The sequence below is a fragment of the Heliangelus exortis genome, chromosome 2 (assembly GCF_036169615.1).
Source record: "Heliangelus exortis chromosome 2, bHelExo1.hap1, whole genome shotgun sequence".
NCBI lineage: Eukaryota > Metazoa > Chordata > Aves > Apodiformes > Trochilidae > Heliangelus > Heliangelus exortis.
In genome coordinates, this window is record NC_092423.1 from 30217041 (window position 1) to 30236793 (window position 19753).

Sequence of the window (19753 nt, forward strand, 5' to 3'; positions counted from 1 at the left end):
GCGTTCCTCACTCACCCCCTCATTAAATCGCTCTGCCTTTCCAAGGGTAGGATGATCTCAACAAAGAGCCATGCTGGAGCCATGCTCCAACCATGCTGGGGATGCTCCGGCAGCCATCACCCACGGGCAGCTCACCCACGCACTCCCTGCCCCTCCGCCATCCCTTTGCCACCGGGCCGCTCTCTCACAGGGGCTGAACCCCACACCGCTGACAGCATCGAGGCTATCCCTCTAACCCTTCCCCCGACCTCCGCACCCCCCCGCTGCCCCTCGATTCCAGGCAGCGGAACCATCACCCTCAAACCCCCCTGCACGCTGCCCAACCTCCCCCGCCCATCCCCAGACCCCACCACCGCGCATCCGCGCAGGGAAGCCCCGCCCACCGCGCTCCCTCCTGCCTGAGAGTTGCGCATGCGCATTGCCCGCAGCATAGCAGGGGTGGGGCAAGGACGGCGCACAGCGCATGCGCATGGCGCCAGGAGGGGCTGGGGCCCGCCCCCGCGCATGCGCAGTAGCCGCCGGTAGGCGCCTTCCGGCCGCCGCCGCTCCCACCCCGCCCTTTCTGCTCGCGGGCGGCCATCATGGTACGTGTAGGGGCACCGGGCCTCTGCCGCCGGCCGGGGCACCCGTGGGGATCCCCGCGTCCCCCCGCCGCCCTGCTTCTCCCCTCCTCTTTGTGTCTCCCTGCCCCTGTCTCGGCCGTGGCGGCGGCGAGGGGGAGGCGGCTGGGTGGCGAGGAGAAGGCCGGGAGCGGGCCCCGCATGCGGCCGTGGGGCGGGTGTGGGTTGGGTCGCGTCGGGCAGGCCCTGTTCTGGCGGCAGCGCCGGGCACGGTCCGAGCTGGCCTGGCTGCCCCTGGTTCTCGATCCTCCGCGGGGCTCTGCGCTTCGCCTCGGTGCCTCTTCACCCACCAGCGGCATCGATGCAGGGGCAGGGCCGGGGAAGAGCGATTTGAGGGCGTTATTGGGGCCCTGGGCTCAAAGGAAGGGGTTCTGTGCATTGCCAAAGCTTCGGAGCTTGTTCCTAAGGCGGTGAGAGCCTGGCCTTAGGTCAATTCTCGCCTAACTCATGGCTATCTTTACAACTCCCAGGTGTTCAAACGCTTTGTCGAGATTGGCAGAGTTGCCTTCATTTCCTTCGGGCCACATGCTGGCAAGCTGGTGGCCATTGTGGATGTTATTGACCAAAATAGGGTAAGCTGTGATGAGTGCTGTGCCTTTATTTTCTCTTTTTTGCCTTGGTAGAAGCTTGTACACAAAGAGCTCATCGGTTTTCAAGGAGGTTTTCTGGGGACAGATTTGCAGAAAGGTGGGGTTTCCCAGCTGGTGCATTTGAAACTTCCAAGAGCAAGCTTTTTTCACTGGCAAGTGACAGTGTGCTCTATGCTGTGTTTCCCAGGAGGAAAAGCAGACAAGTGATGTCACCTGGAGTTTAAAATTTACACGTGGGATGACATTAATGTATGTTTAAAGCAGTGGTTTGAAATGCTTGGCCTAGGGAACTCTTGCTTAGTGTTCATGGAGAAAAAAAATAAGGTTATGTCATCTTAGTTCTGTCAAATTTTCTCAAAGTTGTGTGGTTGTGGTTTGGTTTTTTGATTTTTTTCCAAAGACAAACCTTTACAACACTTTATATCTTGGGCTTATGCAGAAGTCTCAGGTTATGTTCCCATATTTCACTTTTGTACCATTTTTGTCTAAGATACTGTTCACGTTATTAGGAAGCCGCTGTCTAAATCAAGTATGGTGAGGAAAACTGTAACAAAGCCCCCACATTTGTTTTCTGTTTTCAGGCACTAGTTGATGGCCCCTGCAGTGGTGTCAGAAGGCAGGCTATGCCCTTCAAGTGCATGCAGCTGACTGACTTTGTTATCAAGTTCCCACACAGGTGAGTTGTTGGCATTTTTAAATTTTTTTTTCCTTTTAGCCTGTGTAAAAACATGCTGTCACTTCATTGAACTGTGATCTGATGCCTGCTTAATCTAGAAAGTTCATACAGCATTAAGTCAATGAAATAACATGTGTGGACAGTAAAAATTTGGCTGATGCTGCTATCATGTTTGAATAAATTTAAGTTTTCATTACCTGTCCTGGCTGATAAGTGCTGTTCAGGAGCAAAGGAAATAGCACTTTGGCCTAAGCAACTTGCAGATAGTTGAGGGCTGGGTGGTGTAGGGGAAGCAGTTGCAGTAAATATTATGCAGCTTTGCTTTTGCTGGTGCTTAGGTCACCTTCAGACATGAAATATGTTCTCTCTCTATGGAACTGCACAGGAGATGCAGGAGGCTGAGCTCATTTAGCTGAGTCACTGTAATATAGAACAGAAAAATGCTGCTTTTCTGATTCTGAAGCAGTGCTAGGAATAGTGTGTCTCTTGGAGCTGCTCCTTTGTCAGTCCTAGCAAAGCATTTACCAACCAAGCATTAATTAGGCTGCAGGAGTGTATTGATTAAAACTGAAATGTCTTGTGTAGAATTATGATCTTTCGTTGTATGAAATTTGATGGGCCAACATCAGAGAGAATTTTTTTTTTTTTTTAAATAAAGACTGTGAATATGTTTTTATGACTCTAATGCAGTGCTCGTCGGAAGTGTGTGCGACTTGCCTGGCAGAAGGAAAAAATAAATGAAAAATGGGCAGCAACAAGGTGGGCAAAGAAGATTAAAGCCCGAGAAAAGGTACAGTTTTCCCCAGGATAAATAATAAACATTGTGCTGCTTCTGCTTACTTAAGTTAGGTGAAATCTAAACTGTGTTTTCAATTGCGGGATAAGATTAAAAATAGACAAGGCATAAGTTTTTAAAAGTTGCCATTTATCAGCTTCAACTTCTTGTGTTTGAACAGTAAATGTGGTTTTGGTCAGTTGTTTCTACCACTACCTTTTTCCTGCACCATCACTTCCTACCAAAGGCTTTAAACAGTGAACTTGTTCTAGATGTGCAGCTAAACTTAATTTGCAGATCAGAATTACTTGTGCACGTATTATAGAATCTTGCAAATACTGAGTTTCACTGCTTACATGTGTATATATATATATATATATATCAGAGCTTCATGACTGACTTTTTTTCTTTTTTCTAACAGAAAGCCAAAATGACTGATTTTGATCGCTACAAGGTTATGAAAGCAAAGAGAATGGTAAGTGTTTGAAAATCACTTGTTCATGGGGCTGGTGCTTGTAGCTTTCACTTCAGAGTCAGAGATGTTAATAACTTTACTTTTATAGTTGGCTTGGGTTATGGAGTGACACAGAGTGTGTAAATGCATTGAATTTTTCATGCTGCTTTGGCCCCCACTTTTTCTTCTGTAGCTGATTGAACTTGAGCCCACGTGAACTGTGTGCCAGTCCTCCCAGTTAACAGCTGAGGATGTTGGTCCACTTGATAGATCAGAACAGTTCTAGGGGGAATTTGGCATTTTAAACGTAATACGTGGTAAATCTTTCTACTATATAGTATAAATATAATTGATTAGCAGAGGGTGATTACAAAAGGCATAATTGAAGGCATAATATTTGAGCAGTTGCTGTTTCCATGCTGACGAGTAGTCAACATTTTCCTTTTTTACAGAGAAATAGAATCATCAAGCATGAAATGAAGAAACTGCAGAAGATGGCCTCCAAAAAAGGCAAGAAGCCAGAGAAGTCTGAGAAACCAGGGAAGGCTCCTAAGCCAGGGAAGGCTCCTAAGCCAGGGAAGGCTCCTAAGTCGGAGAAGGCTCCTAAGTCGGAGAAGGCACCCAAGTTGGAGAAGGCGCCAAAGGCACAGAAGGCGCAGAAATAAAGTTAACTTTCAGTTATGCTTGACTTGGTGTCCTTGTTCTGATTGTTTAAAATTAACAAATGGTTAAACATCTGATTTAAATTGAAATCAGAAGTTCACTTCTGCTTCTCACCAAGAGTTGTTGTCTGTCTCCTTTATTAATGTCTCAGGTGTTGGGTTCTGGTGTTTCCCTGGAACATGCAGAAGGGTTTTTGTCACACTCCATGAAGTCGACCATACAGGCAGTGCTTGGTAATCTGTGCCCAATGCCAGTGACATTTGCATACCCAGTTATTTGAAGTGGGTCGGATCCTGGCAGTTTGAAACAGTCTGGTACTGAAATGGTTAGGAATGACAGAATTTACCTGTAGTCTTGGGTGTGAAAGGTGAGAAAGAACCTGTTAATGCCACTTTCTACTTGTAAATTATGGCACAAAGTGGAAGGATGTATTCTGGTTAGAATGTAAGTATGTTGGAGTTTAAAAAACTTAAAAATTACTCTCTGAAGCACTCTGCATTTTTTAGAAGACTTCCACTATTCAACCTCTAAGAAGCAACCTGGAATACTTCCATACTTCTGATATATAGCACCGCAGTTATGATAATGAGAGATTAATTAGTAAGATGGAAACTGGTGACTTGTGTTTAAACATGCTTGCTATTCAGAATGTTTACATTTAAGATCTTATGTCAAGACCTGAGCCTAATTCTGCAGTTCCTTGAGCTGTGTGACATATAATTCCCACTCTTTGATCAAAACTGTTAAGAGGGGACATGACCTAAAAAGGTTGTGATTCTCAAGTCCTTAACTTGGTCTTTGCACTCTGAGATTATGTTTACGTATCTCTTGTCAGCATCCCTCTTTTCCTGTGTAGTTTGTTGCCAGGGGTACCTTCATACTGAAGAAGTTAAAGTCAGGTCTAATGTAATTGAAAAGCAACTTACTTTTTAGTCAAATATAAAATAGAGTAGGGAGAACACGTTTTTAAAAGTGAAGGTTGTAAGACCTCTAGATAGTCAAGTGTATATTCAAATATAAAACTGTCCAGTGCCTTGATAAGGGTGTGCTTTTCCAAATACATGATTTTAAGATGGTTAGCATTGCTTAGTTCAGCCAGAATTGGGCTTTCTGAATGCCCACTGAGAACTGCACAATGTTGTCTTGGGCTATTTTATACACTTGGAAATTGAGTTAAAGCACATGGTTTATACAAATTGATAAAACAACTAATGAAAAAAATCAAATTATGCAAATTGGGATTAAAGCCCATGTTCAAGCACTGGGAGATCCTAATTTTAAATTGGATTTTAAGGTGATTAAACCCGCCTACTCTGCAGCACTCGTAACTTGAAAGTAACTTGAAAGATACATCAATGTGGAAGTCCTTTAAGGTGAAGCAGCTGTTCCTTAGGGTTTTTTCTCTTTTTTAATATAACTGCTGTTGAGTTATATAAAACAGGGGGAAAGTTGGTAAAAGTTCCTGTGGAGAAAATAGATGTGCCTTCAGTCATGACTGCACAAATACTTTTTCTACGTTTTCTTGTTTTTAAAGGTACTTGCTTCCAAGGAGTGACGTTGGTTATGACAGGAGCAGTTTGTTCAGTGCTATCATTCCCACCACCATACCTCTCGGCAGCTTCTGAGGGTAACTCTGAAAGGTTTCAATGATGCCAAGCGTGCTGTCATGTTCCTGCCAAGCTGCCAGCTGCTGTCGTGTTCCTGAGCAGGAACTTCAGAGCTTTTCTAAAGGGATGGGCTGGTTGTGTGCCTGAGCACTGCACAGTGCAAAGGGATGTGCTCGGGGACAGGGGCACCAAAGAAGTGTGGGAAAGTCTTAATGTACCCTAAAAGAACCCTTGGTTCTGTAATGCCATGTCTGCCATCAAGTGCTTCCCTGAAAGAACCATTTTTTTTTCACAGTTTGGAGGAAGGGGGAGAAGGAAAAATACCTTGGTACTGGCTCTGTGTGTTTCTAACAGCGTGTTCCATGTCAATAGCATTTCGTGCTCCTTTCAGCGACTTCTGAAACCTCTTTGATACCTTCTGCAGGACTGTGTCGTTGGCAGTCCACCTCCTTTTCAATCCATTGAGTGCTGTGCCACCGCTGCTGGTTTGTCCTTGTTTTAAAGGTACGGGGATGCAGAAAACTCCAGAGGTACAATTTTGTTTCCGGAGGTTGCCACACGATGGCAACGTTTGCTCTTTACAAACTTGATCCTAAGGCTTAACCCAGTCGAGGCAGCTGGGCTGTTTTTCCCTGCCAGGAACAGTGCCGAACAAAGAGGGTGGCACAAACGTTTGAGAGCAATGGACATGCCTTTATTTTGCCTTTGCAGTTGACTAAGATGTGCTTTGCTGGACTAACTGTTTTTCTTTCATTTACTTTGTGGAACTGAAATAGGGTCTGATTCTTAAGCTTAAAGAGAAGTCTCCCCATGTTTATTTTCTCAGTTTATTTCACACAGAATACGTCGGGGGCTTTCTGGGGCAGAGGTGGGAATGTATCCTATCCCAGTTTACTTCTGATTTCAGCAGATAATTGCTGTACTTCCTAAGCCAACACCAAGAGTTGGCAAACCCGAGTCCTAATGGCTGTTCTGCAAAGTCTGGGAGACATGAGCAATTTTAGGAGTAGGACTGGCCCCCTTAAAAAAATCTGTACTTAAGACGTGTAAAATCTACTGTTACCCTGTTGTTACTATGAACCCAGCTGCAGTTCTGGGCCTAGTGCTGATGGTGCTAGACCATTTTCTGATGGTGCATATTTCTTCTTCAGAAAAGGCTATATTGAAATGCTTTTGGGTTTTGTCTAAACATGTCTGTTGCTGTATTAGGCATTTGGGTGTGTTTCGGTTTTTTTGCTTTTTTTTTTTTGAGATGTAATAGACCCAAAAGAGGAATCTCTGGGTTGACTGTTCTTTCTGCTTTTCACTTAGAAATATTCAGATTGTCCTTCAGTTGTCTTCCTTAGTGACCATGACATTTTCAAATCACTGGCTCTTGTAATTACCTATATGTTAACTGTAGATAGTACAGTCTGTTTTGATAAAACTGTCTCTTCTGTACTGCTCCTGCACCACTGAGACTGACCAGGGACTCATGGCAAACCTGGTCCAGTTTGCAGCTGTATTCCCTATGTTTGTTTTGTCTTGCTTCACTTGTAGTGCCCTTTAAATATTTCCAGCCCTGTGTATTACTCTCTTTTCCCTCTGCCCACACTGATAAGGTATCTCTGAGAACTTCAGGTGCCTGACTTTCATCTGGATGAAAAGGTGCTGATTTCTATTCACTGCATTGGTATATAAGTGCAGCTTACAAGCAAGAAGAGGTAAGTGGAACAAATGATAGGGAATGGCTGTGTGGCTTGGGATCTTCTCATTTCAGGGATTCAGCTTTTCATTCTTCCTTTGTATAATTTCTGTGTGGGTTTTTTTGTTTTTGTTTTGTTTAGTTTTGTTTTAATTTGGGAATATTTTTTAATCTTGTTATGAGCTTGGAGTTGCATTTATTATTATTGTTGCACTGAAGTGCTTCTGTCCTGAGTTTACGCAGGGATTTCCTTCTCTGAAGCAGAGAGATGTGCACAGGTTTTACCTGTTAAAGCACTGCTTCCCTAGTTGTGCTGAAGTAGTGCAGTCCTTGTCCATGTCTACAGGTCCTGTACCTACACCCTCTCCTTTTCCCTGAACTCATAATGGGACTTGTTCTTGGATGGTATGCAACCTCCAGTTTATAGCATCCTTTACTGGGAGTTTAGCCCAACCAAATCTTTGTGCAGCTGACCCCTTCATGATATTCTTGTTTTAAATAAATGAAGAGTTGGTGATTAATTTATTCCTCACCTCACTTTCAGTGATCAGAAGCTAGTCTGAGTGGCCTCCACATAAGTCTTTGTAGCAAACTCTCCCTCCTGCCCTAGCAGCTTTCAGCCCACTATGTGCATCTGAATTAGAGAAGTCTTCCAGTTGCAATCAGCTGTTTGTGCTGATTACCAGCCTAAAATTATGCCATTGCCATGAGCTCAGAGCAGCCACTTCATCTTTAGTAAGATGCATTGACCTAGTTCTTATTGCAGAGGAAGTACTTTTTAACATTTCCCCAGTAGTCTTCTGTTATTGAGGGTATTTTTTTTTTTGATCTTTTGTTCTGTAAGTGTTTGGGACCAACACTCCTGGAATATTTTGAGGCTAGGCCCTGACCTGCTCATCATGGCCCTCAGCAGAGCTGAGCTTTTCCCTCACACCCATCCCCTTTGGACTGGTGGCGTTTCAGGACGCTGCACCACTGATACAGGGGTGTGTGTCAGGATTGCATCAGGAAGCTCTGCTTTGATGAACCCCATAGATGCTTTGAAAAAGTCACAGTGTTCATATTTAAATAGCATGAAAGAGTATTATCTTTTGAGATCAGCTGGAGCTTTACCTAAGGACACACAGTGAGAGGGCACAACATCTGAACGTTTTTCACAATAGCTCAGCAGCCAAGACTTTTTAGAGCTGCTGTTTGAGCCTCATATTTACAAAAGCCATCAAACAAAAGACAGGGTCATTGCTAGCTGTGTTATTGCAGTCAGATGCTATATAAAGGTGATCTAAAGAAAGAACTGGAAATAGGCTCACAGGCTCTTTTCTTCTTCCTTCTCTTCTTCCCTGAGTCTCTGAATGACTTTAAAGGTTGCTTTTTTGGTTTTGTTTATCTTTTATTTCTGCTGCTTTTCTCATTCACATGGCACATGTGAGCCTTACCTCAGCCTGGAAGTCTCTGTGGATAATACAAAAAAATCAGAGTTTATGGCATAATGATGTAAACTAAGTCTGACTAGCTGAAAGTGGCATCCTTTTTGCTCTGGTTGCTTGAAGCATTTTTCAAAGTCCGGGGGGAGGCTGGCAAGCTGCTGCTGTTGGCAATGCATGCAGGTCCTCATCCTGGGTGTGAGCAGGCTGCCTCAACTCACCTGTCTGTGACCTTGGAAGGAAAAGATGTTCACTCAGTGGAGATGCCTGGCCTCTGATGCTGGTGTCACTGTTCTGCTTGGACAGGAGACAGGTTTCAGGGCACCATGGGTAGAAGGCTGGAAATGTGGGAATTGATGTGCTTCTCCAACCCACAGCTTCAGGAAAAGTGGGGCACGGTCCCTGTCATGGCACAGTGGTGTGGTCCTCTGGCTCCTTTCACTCCCCCTGGTCCCTCCTGCTCACCGGGTGCTTTTGGGTCACTCTTCAGAAGGCAAAGGCCTTCAAATCAGTTGACAGCTTGGAATGATGACTTGGTTGTGGCTGCAGTAACCTTTTCTGTTAGCATTGGGCTGCTCTGGGCCTTGCTGGCAGCCCCATTGGGAACATAAGCAGTGCTCTGTTGGATCAGAGCCATGGTCTGTTTAACTCCAGCCTGGGTCTGATGGGAGATGCTGTGTATGGAGAAGATGTGACTCTTGCAGTTCCCCAGCATCTACAATAGCAGGATTAGGGGTGCTAGAGGATACACCCATGCCCATTCCTGGCAGTATCTCTTTTCAACCTACTGTCTGTGAATTTGTTCAGTCCTTTGAGTCTCTCCACACCACCTCCTTCCACAACCTTATAGTAAAGTATTCTTGAAATTCACTGTCACTGTGTTAAAAACAGTTCTATTTAGTTTTTTAAACCGATCTCCTATGAGGACTAACCGGTGCTTGGAGCAGGAGCTACTACTCAGCCCCATGACACCATGTGACATCCTTACTATCTGTAAGCTGGAGGTGGGAAAATGCTGTTTAAAGGAGGAGTCCATGGAAAGGAGGTGAGTTATGATGAATCCTCCTTCAGAGTGTCATGACTTGGTATTTGAAGGAGTCACAAAGAAATGTCAGCATGGGCAGTGGTATCACAGGGCAATTCTGGTAGGAGACTTAAAAGCATCCACATGCCACCTGGTCCAAAATACTTTCTAGCACCCTATAGCAAATTTGAGCTTGTGAGCAGAAGAAAGTCTCAATGTCATGCTACAGGATGAGAGTGCCCAGGGTCACTGTTCAGACAGGAAATTGGTGTCCTTATGGTCCTTGGAAGGAGATGTACAGCATAGAGCAAGGCAATCTGACTGACCTTGCTGACCATTTCATTCAAAGCCTATAAAGAGCTCTATTCCAGGGCTACTGCTTTGTATCATTAGGAGATGATAAAAAAGGTGGAAGTGAAATCCCTGGGGATGCAGACAGGATGAATGACCCAAGCCTTCGACATCCCCACCTCTCTTCTCCTATACTGCTCCATGGGGATGTGACAGAGGTTCACAGCCCACCCCTTCTCCTGTCTGAAAGTTCCCAGAACTTTGTTCCTCTGATTATTAGAAACTTTCTAATTGTCAACCTAAATTTATTCCTGACAAATTTATAACCAGGAGGCTCCACTTCTTGCTTCTGTAACTGCAGGGCTGTCAGGAAAGATTAATGAGCCCATATGTTGGTCAGGCCCTATTTTCAGCAGCCACAATTCAAAGCTTTTGGATGAAATACTGCCTGATTACTCCATGCATTAATTCATACATTTTCTCTTATCCTACCTTCATGGTGACGGAGGACCTAATGCAATGGTATATGAAGAGCTAATACAGTGCCTTTGTGGACTCAGCTCAAGTATGTACCAATAACTTCCTCCAGGAAAAGCAGCAGATTGCTTCTATTTTCTCTCTCTCTTTTTTTGCTTTTTGGGTTTTTGGTTTTTTATGTGGGGGGGGAACAGGGGAAGGGGGGTGTTGGGGAGAATGTTCTGCATCAGCTTGTGTTCATTTTTCCTTGTTTTTGTTGAATTCCACGGGGGTAGAGCTGGAGGTTTGCTGAACTGCTTCAAGGGAAATGAAGTAATATTTTAGCTTTATGCCCTGTGGGGCTTTGGGGACTGATGCATCTGCAGTGAATATAGGAGGGCAGGCTTTGGCCCCAGTGTCTGACCTGTTCATGTGCAGAGGTCAGAAGAAAGTTTTCTGTCCCTGGGAAGGTCTTAGGTATTTTTTTTTTCAGTGATGCTACACACAGTTCCCAGTGGAGTTCCCCCATGATTGACTGTGGCTTTTCCCAGCCACTTTTAGTGAATGTGAGTGGCTGAACAATGAGCACAGGTGAGTGGCTAAACGAAGTCTTTGTTAAGAAGGAATGAGGAGCAAGGAGTGCAACTATGGTCAGCTAATGTGGCTTCATGGTCAGGCAAACTCCTTACCTTCCTGAGGAGACCACAGCATCTGTGCTGACAGAGCACCTATGGGTGTCTCCAAGGCAATGGGTGCAGCACTATGTGCCATTTTGATTTTGAAAATGGTATAATTTAGAAGGACTGCTTTGCATGCTGAGTGAGAAACTGTCTTGACAAGAGACTCAAAATGAGACATCACTGCTAAAGCTTTTTTATGCTGTGAGGTGGAATTGCTCTTCATCCAACAACCAATATTTTTAAACAAAGACCATGTTAAGAGTAGATAGGCACACACATTGTATTTATCTCCTAGTAAAGTTTGCAGATGGTTCAGGATTAATGAGATAACAAATAATAGAGGTCTGAATCCCTTGATTTACAGGGTGATAGTCTAAGAAAATGGTGTTTCTGATTCATCCAAGAGCTGGGGTTTGTATCTGGGAAGGAGAAAGAAAGAGGAAGAAAAAATGAGGCTTGCATTGGGAGGTGTGTATGTGTGTGTCTGCCTTGGGAAGGATGAACACTGAAAAGGACAGAGGTCTCTAGGGTGAGGTACAGGTAGAAACACAGTGTTGAGGTTCAGGTTGCTAAAGTAGCTGCCAGGAGCAAGGGAACCCAGGGGGAGGGGTGTCCTATGGGGCACTCATGCTGTGCTGCCCCAGCAGGTTCAGCCTCTCCCATGAGCTCAGGTTGTCATGACATGGGTGAGCTCTCAGCAACTCTCTGCTTTCACATGGAGCTGAAGTTCATTTTTTCCCAAAAGCTTGTGAAGGCTGGAGGCTGACAGACCCTTAGTGATGCAAAGTGGTCACTGAAGGTGCCTTTTTTTTTTTTTTTTTTTTTTTTTTTTTTTTTTTTTTTTTTTTTTTGAGGGAGCAGGCTAGGAAATGGTTGCTTCTGTAATAGCACAGTATTATGTTCTGGGCATGGGACTTGTGGTAAGAACTGTTTCTGGCTGAAAATAGCAGAACCTTAAAAACAGCCCTGGAACAAACCGCTCTCATTTGAATCAATGCAGTTCACGTCCTACAAAAAAAGTTTCTGTGGTCTAGTGGTGGATCCAGAGATTCTAGCATTTATCTAAAATGTAAACTAGGGGAATGAGTAATCACCTCTAGATGATTTAATAACCCTTCATCTCTTCTTCCATATACTTGCATTTGAGTCACAGTAGCAATAAGGATACAATAGGTATTTGTGGGAGGAATACAGTCCGCGTGCTCAGAGAATGTGTGGTTTGTCTGCAGATATTACTGTTTTCTCTGGCATCTTAAATGCTGCTTGTAAAGGATGTCTCTCCCTTCAGGATGTGACCCCCTGCCTTTTGTCTTGAGTCAGAGAAATGGTGACAAAAGCATCCTGGCAGCGTTAATTTACTCTAATTATTGGATTAGGGGCGTGCAGCTTCTTCAGGCTATTTATGAAAATTCTGTGCGTTCCATAGTTGACCTGGGTGGGCTGATTGCCATGAGAACAATGAGGGAAATCTGAGACGTATGAGTCTGTTCCCACACAAAATGCATTGAAAGCAACCACCCATATCCAGCATTTTCTCTGTGCTATTGACTCAGGGCTTGTCCCCTTCGGGACAGTGGCTGGGGAAGTGGAGTGCAGGTATGTGTCATGCTCCAGAATCAGATGCAAAATGCAATTTTGCAGTTCATTGCTTTTCAGCATCTTGTGGGTCCCAGCACTAGGCCCAGCCTCACAGCACTGAGCAGGAGCCCAGCTTCTACTACTTGATCTCTATAGTCCTAATTTCCCATCTTTCTTACAGCTGCTGCAAAGGAAGGCTGAAGTATCAGGGTCTCCTCTGTAGCCTATTCCTTAGTAAAATGTCGAGGTCCATTAGCAACAGATATGAGAGACAGCAGGGCAGGTAGAAGATCAATTTTAAGGCTTTCTGAATGGCTCATTTGTAATCAGTGTTTGATAGGCAGTGATTTATCTGGGTAGGATTTGGGTCTTAGAAATCCATTCAAGCTTATAATTATCTTGGCGTATGTGGAAAGTCATATTCATAGTCACTCAAACCCATTAGAGCCTCACACTTTTCTGAAAGGGAGGAAAAAAAAAGTCACCTTCAGCTTCACTTTCTTAGAGGCAGAATAGCTTTCTGTTCCTTGTCAGCTCTTGAAATCTGTCCCCTCTCAGCTGCCTGTCTAGCTCCCAAAAGAGAAATCAATGCAGGTCCTCTGGGACAGAAAAGGAATGAAAAAATAATTATGGGGGGGGATGTGTGTGGAAACCAGCCTGTTTCTGTCTTTCTGCAGCAGGTATTTCTTTATGAGGACAAGCAAGGTGAAGGCAAGTCAGTCTGTGAAACAGAGCCATGGTTACACCAGATGCATTTGCTGATGCCTAAAATGGTGGCATTTCGGTGAGCACAGAGGTCCCTGTGCTGCTGTGGGTACACCTGTGCCTGTAGCTGCCTTTGCTTTCCATTTGTTTCCTTGGGCTCTGCTCTGCTACTACTTTTCCATCAGGGAAAGGTCTCAGCTCTCCTACTATAAAGTATGTGCTCCTGGCTAATCTGGATCTATCCTCAGATACCAGCAAACTGAAAAAACATCTGTATGATCTACCATGAGTCTCAGGGGAGCCCTTCCTTGTGGCTGCCCCGAGCCTTGCAAAAGGGCCAAAACAGCTTTTCCTCCTGCTGAAGTGCATGATGAGAGGGAACAAGCTCAGGAGTTCTTTGATAGGTCATCTGGCTAATCATAGGTCATCTGGCCTGAGACCCTAGGGTGAGATATGACTGTTTTGGAGGCTTGTATTTTGCCTGTGCAGTCCCACTTCCCTGCTCCCCTCTGCCTCCCTTTGCTACCTACAGCCCAGAAGAGTTTCTTGGAGTGGTAACCATCCCTTGTCCTGCAGAGGGGGCATCGGTCTGGTCAAAAAAAAAAACACCAAACCATCTAAAAGCAGGAAAACCTGTATGTGAGTGAACAGGTGAGCTCTGTTTTGAGCTGAGGGAGGGCTATGAGAACATGAGCAGTGGTGGTCAGGGGACAGAGAGGAAAAGCAGCTTCCACTCTTCTTGTGATAGGTCAAGGCATAATGGTTTTAAAGAAAAAGAGGGTAGATGTAGACTACATATAAGGAGAAAAATTTTACAGTGAAGGTGGTGAAACACTGGAACAGGTTGCCCAGAGAGGTGGTATATGCTCCATCCCTGAAAACATTTGAGGACAGGTTGGATGGAGTTCTGACCATCCTGGTCTTGTTGAAGATGTCCCTAGTCAGTGCAGGGGGGTTGGACTAGATGACTTTTAAAGGCCTCTTCCAACCCAAACTATTATATGATTCTCTCCAGGTTTTCCAGAATGAAGTAGCAGGTATACTACTGATGGGCGCTGAAGCTGCACTAAAGAGCCTGGGACTGTCCATCTGAGGCACAATATAAATATGGCCCTCTGGATTTTGGAGGACCTCCTGGGCTTTCTCAGGAAGTGGGTTCATAATACACTTGGTTTACAGGTCTCGCTGCCTTTTTAAATCTGATTTTTTGCATGGCAAACATCATTAAAAAAAACTTCTCCAGGGGAAGGAGGGGAGAAATAAAATTGAAATTTCAAAATGCCAAGATTGGAACATTTGTTCCAAGGCTCAGTGGATTTATTATACTGGTTTGGCCACTGATCCCTTAAGTCTGCCTCCCACAGCAGCTGTCCATGCCTGTTTCTGATGGCAAATTCCTGAAATGTTAGGCGTGCATTTTAAAGAGTTATTTGTATGGAGAGGCAATCCAGGGAGACAGGCTTGAGCTCTTGGCCTGTCAGTCAAAGCTTGCAGTGCCACTGCACCCACAGGAATAATTTTAACAGAAAATTGAATATAAATTGAATCATTTCAAATTAAGAAAGGGAGGTGAAAGCAAATGCTTCTGAAATGAGGTGCCATTGATGAGTCGTGAGGCACAGGGTTGAGCCTCAGGAGCCCTGCAGGTTTCTCCTCTGGTGTTGGCTGCCACCTGCCCATCAGCCACCAGCTCTGTCCTTGTTTGCACCAAGGCCAATACTAGGTTATTGCTAACTACCTAATATTACTAATTATATTAGAAATATTAGGTTATTATCTGTCCTGGGGGCTGAGCCTCGAGGAGGGTTTTTTAACATATCCAGCGCTGCAGTGCCCAGGACAGCTGGGAGGTCAGCGAGTTCAGCAGCAGCAATGGGTGGACACAGGGTTTGGTTTCCAGACCCCTTCTTCATGCCCAAGGGTTTGTGTGGCTTTTGTCAAGCTTTTGTGTGTAACCTTCAGTTTGCTTTTCTCTGAGGTATAAATTTGAGCAGCAATGAGAGGTATCAGGAGATGTACCACGTTAAAATTAAAACGCACTTGATGAACCAAGAGGGTGTGAAAGGAACGGAGGTGCTGGGACTGCCAGAAGCCCACATTGGGCAGAGCACTGTGTTGCCACCTTGGTTTATACCCAAGGCTTTGCCATGGCCCAGTGACCTGAAATGGTCAGTAACCAGGGCTTGGGAACACAAGAGTGTCCTCCTGGGCTCTGCTGCCACCTTCCTGTGCCACCTCGGTCAAGTTACTTGGCCAGCTTTCCATAAGCCTGATCCTCTGTTTAGACCATCATGACCCAATAGTTTGTACTGTACCTTTAAAAAATGTAAATAAATAATAATGCTGATACATTTTTTGTTCAGTTTTACAGTTTGTTTTACAGTTTCCTGGCTGAAGTAGCTGCACAGGTAGGAGAGCTGGAAGGCCCCTATGCCTAAGGATGGATGGTTTCCTCCTGCTCCCAGGCTGGGCTGGCAGGGGCTGGAGCTGGAGCTGGCATGGGGCCAGGGCAGGTGGCGGCATTGCCTGCCATGGTAGGGGATGGATGGGTTTTGCTTGGCCATAGCCCAGACCTGGAAAGGGGAAAATTATACAAAGAAAAAAAAACAAACCAAAAACCAACATGCTTTTACAGCCTGGCAGCTGCCTCAATGCCCTACCTGGCCATGGAGGGCTCATCCAAAGTGATGCCTCCAGCCCCTCTTCTCACAGAGGTCTGAGGAAATGGCTTTTAGGATGCACCCTACACTGGGGTGCTGGAAGGGGACCTGCACTATCTGGGCACTGTGGGGATCACTGTGCTGCAGACCTGCTATGTGGTGGCTTTGGGTGTGAGGGTCTCCTTCCCCCCAGCCCCTGGGGTAACCCTTCTCCTGGCTGCCTCTGAGTGCCTTGAAAAAGCAGGCACCTGAGCACCCAAAAACTGTGTTTAACCCATTAACATCTTTTGAGAGGATAATAAATTTTCTCTCAGGGCTCCAGCTGCTCTGGGTGCTGGTGTGGCACATTTCTGTGCTGGGCTCCGACCATAAGGAAGAACAATGTTAATAAAAACCTCTACAGGGTATTTTCTCAAGTCCCTGTGAGCAGACCCGAGGTTCCTTTTTCCAAGCCTTGGGGCTGAGGTAGTCCACAGGACTCTGCCTGTCCCTCTGCTTGCCTGGCACTAAGGTCAGCAGGAGCAGATGGGCTTGGGAGGAGCACGTGTCTCTTCAGCCTCCTTTACGTGTTCCTCCTGGCTCAAATCTGCACTTGGTATAAAAAAAAAAAAAAAAAAGCATAAAAAAAGAAGCAAAAAAAAAAAAAAAAAGCAAAAAAAAAAAAAAAAAGCAAGCAGTAAGAAGAAGGGCTTTTATTGTGAAAAAGAGACTCTTCTAATGCCTGTTCCCCCCTTCCCAGCCTCTCCGCTCCCCACCCCACGGGGAGGAGGGTCTGGGATGAGGCAGAGTTTGAAAACTCGCAGCTGAAGTTTGAAGGGTGTCGTCCTGCCCGGGGAAGAACAGGAGGCACCCATCAGCGTGTTGTGACGAGGCACTGACAACGTGGATTTGGTCATTTTTGTGTTTTGGGTGGGTTCTCAGTGTCGCATGAAAGTGTGGCGGGTGGCTGGCACCCTGCTCAGGAGGTGACTGCGGGCTCTGGAGCACAGGAGGAGGAGTACGTCAGCTGCAAGACATGGTAGGATTTAGGGGTTTCCCTGCTGAGCTGGTGGTGAGAGGTGATGCTGGATCTCCTTAGGGACACCAGCCTCATGGGGAGAGGTGCAAGGTTGAGTCCCAGCTGTCTCCATAGTGGTTACAAGTCAAATGGGACCCCTTGGAGGGTTGGGACATGGTGAGGCAAATTAGGGATGGATCCACTCTGGCATGTGTCTGTCCTTAATAGCAGCAGGGGTGGATAAAGCAGGCTGTGAGGAGTTCCCGAAAAGGCAATGCCTGAGGCTGCTGTAGCTAAAGGCATTGCTGTTGGCCAAGGAGGTCATTATGTTTCCTCGGCCAAAACACCACTTTTTAGAGCTCAGGTGTCATCAGTTCAGGGAGGTGAAGAGCATGGGGTGGAGGCAGCAAGCACAGACAGACTTGGAGAGCACAAACAGCTCCTTCGTGCTGTCTGCTTGGTCCCTGCAAAGCACAGTGCTCTCACCAAAAAGTCACAAAACCTGCCAGTTTGGCAAGGGAGAACTTTCCCCCCCTTAAAATGTGTTTCCCTAGCATTAGTAGCTTTGTTCACATCCACAGCACATTCCAAGCCTTAGGGTGTTTTTTTTTCATCTCATCTACTTTTAGTGCTCAAGTTTGGAACACCCCTTGGCAACAGATTTACAAACCCATCTGAGCAAGGAGGAACCACCACCACTCCCCTTTGCTGCCATCCTGCAGAGGGACAGCCAGGGCATCATGATGGTGGTGGTGGTGGGGGGTTTGCACTGGGGTGCATTTGTGTCACTTGTGTTGCTGAAATGCTTTTATGTCCTTGAGAGTGTGGTGATGACTCAGAGCATCTCTAGCAGCAGTGGGGCCTCCTGCATTCATTAGTGTGTGTGTGAAAGGGTGTGTGTGTGATGCTGACATCGGGCTTTGTACTTTCCATCCTGCATTTTGCACGGGCAAAATTAATGAACTCCAGCAGCAGCAAAAACAGATAAGACCAGGGCTTGTGTCAGTCATTTTGGGGCTGGAGATAACTCCTCCCTGTCAAAGAAAAAAGCAAGGCAGCTTTCCCCACACTAGTCTTTCGTCTGCAGTAATGCTTTCCTGTGTGAGCCTTCACTATGAAGCTTTTCAAAGGGTGTATCTCCTGTGCCAGGTACCTGGTGTGGTCTCCCCTGCCACAGCGGGGTATTCAGTTTTTGCCAGGATTTCCATTTTGCCTTGGCAAGGGAAGCTCTGCTTCTGCAGTCCTTTCCCCTTTGTGAGCTCCTGTATTGATTGCTTTGATTTCATCCCTAATCGGGGTTTGCTCTGGGCACCTGTAGGGGGGGCAGTGATGGGTCAGGAGGAATAAATTCAGGCTGTGCCTTAAGCTGATTGTCTTGTTGCTTCATTTGCAGGAAAACCCTAAGCAAAGTACTCAAGCCAATTTTTAACTGCTTTCAAAACCATCAGGAGGGTGACCACTTTCAGAAGGCCAGGGAGATCCCAGCTGTGAGCTCTGTTGTTAGTAGGGAGCGTGTGCTTGCAGCTGGCTGCTCCTCAGATCCAGCTGCTGGATGTGCCCGACATGCCAGAGCAGTGAGGGCTGCTTTACAGCAACATCTTCTTTCTTCTGGTTTCAAAATCTTCCAGTGAGTAATTTCCAACTGCTCTGTCATTCTCCTAGCATGAGGCAGTCTAAATAAGAGGGACTGATTACAGTTTATTAATCCACTGGCATGGATGCCAAATGCCTTAATTACCCTTTCAGTTTCAAACTCTTGGTAACTCTGGTCCACATGGAGTTTTTTGCCTTGTCCTGAAGGAAAAGCTCCTGATTTGCGAGCTGGGCTGCACCAGTGCTTGTACCTCACTCTGTTCACTCTTACCTTGCTCTGCTTGCTTGCCCCATAGAGTTCCCTGGGAAAAAGATGAGCAGGATGGAGGGCAGCTGCTAGAAGGCTTTGCCCAGGATGGGGTCTGTGGGACATGGGTGGCACTTGGAGCCAAGCAGGGAGCAGCTTTTCTCCCCTTTGAGAAGTAATGGATTAACCAGAGGGAAACAAGGTTGCCTTTCTGCAACTGAGGCCAGGGCTTGGATGAAGAAAGCCCACAGGGCTGAAAGGCCCCTGGTGTCCCCCTCCTCCCTCCCCTTTGGAATCCCACAAACGTGCTTTCTTGCTCTCCAGGAAGGAAAGAAAGCTGACAGCCAGCCGGGGGAAACCCAACCAGGCAACTTGGGCAACCTCTGCTGAAATGCTGATAAGGCAATCCAGCACTGCCCCTTGCCAGCACCCCTACAAGGTCTTGCAAGCCTCCACCAGGTGCCAACAAACGTTGGTACCTGTTCCCTAGGGCTGGTCTAACAGTTTAGAAATGAAAACTGAAAACAAGTGGATCAAAATTTCCCTTCCCCAAAATACAGAAAAAATCGTGGCACTCAGTAAAATAAATAAAGCAGGACTGAGTGCCAAAATGTGTAAGAGAGTTATAGCATTTTTCCAGGCACTCATCAGCAGTATTGGTAAACTCACCAAGAGTGAGAAAATAATAAAATTTTGTTTTATTTTAATGTGTTCTTCCCCATAGTAAACACATCCCAGAACCAACAAAAAAGTAATGCTGTGGCTTTCTAGCACTTCTACTCTTCCCTGTTGCTATGTGTGGGGGAGCTGAAGCAGAGCAACCACGCTCAGGATACCAAGTCCAAGCAGGTGAAAAACCCAGAGGTGCAGTGAGAGAAGCTCTTTGGGGTGAGGGAGGTTGTGAGGAAGAGGATGAGCTGTGGCTCCCAGGTTTCTGCTGTTACTTGCCTGGGTTTGGGAATCCCACAGGAATCGTGAATGTGAGACACTTGCTGTGGCTGGAACTAAAGTCCTGAGGAGCAGGACTGT

At 45.9% G+C, this 19753-nt stretch overlaps 1 protein-coding gene across 1 annotated transcript; it reads left to right on the forward strand.

The window, feature by feature from the left end:
* The first annotated feature begins 476 nt into the window (after positions 1-476).
* Positions 477-3801, forward strand: RPL14 (ribosomal protein L14). The gene is made up of 6 exons (XM_071735412.1): positions 477-584; positions 1091-1192; positions 1792-1886; positions 2577-2676; positions 3083-3136; positions 3568-3801. The coding sequence occupies exons 1-6, from the start codon at positions 582-584 to the stop codon at positions 3778-3780; spliced, it is 567 nt and encodes a 188-aa protein (XP_071591513.1). The 5' UTR covers positions 477-581; the 3' UTR covers positions 3781-3801.
* The last annotated feature ends 15952 nt before the right edge of the window (positions 3802-19753 follow it).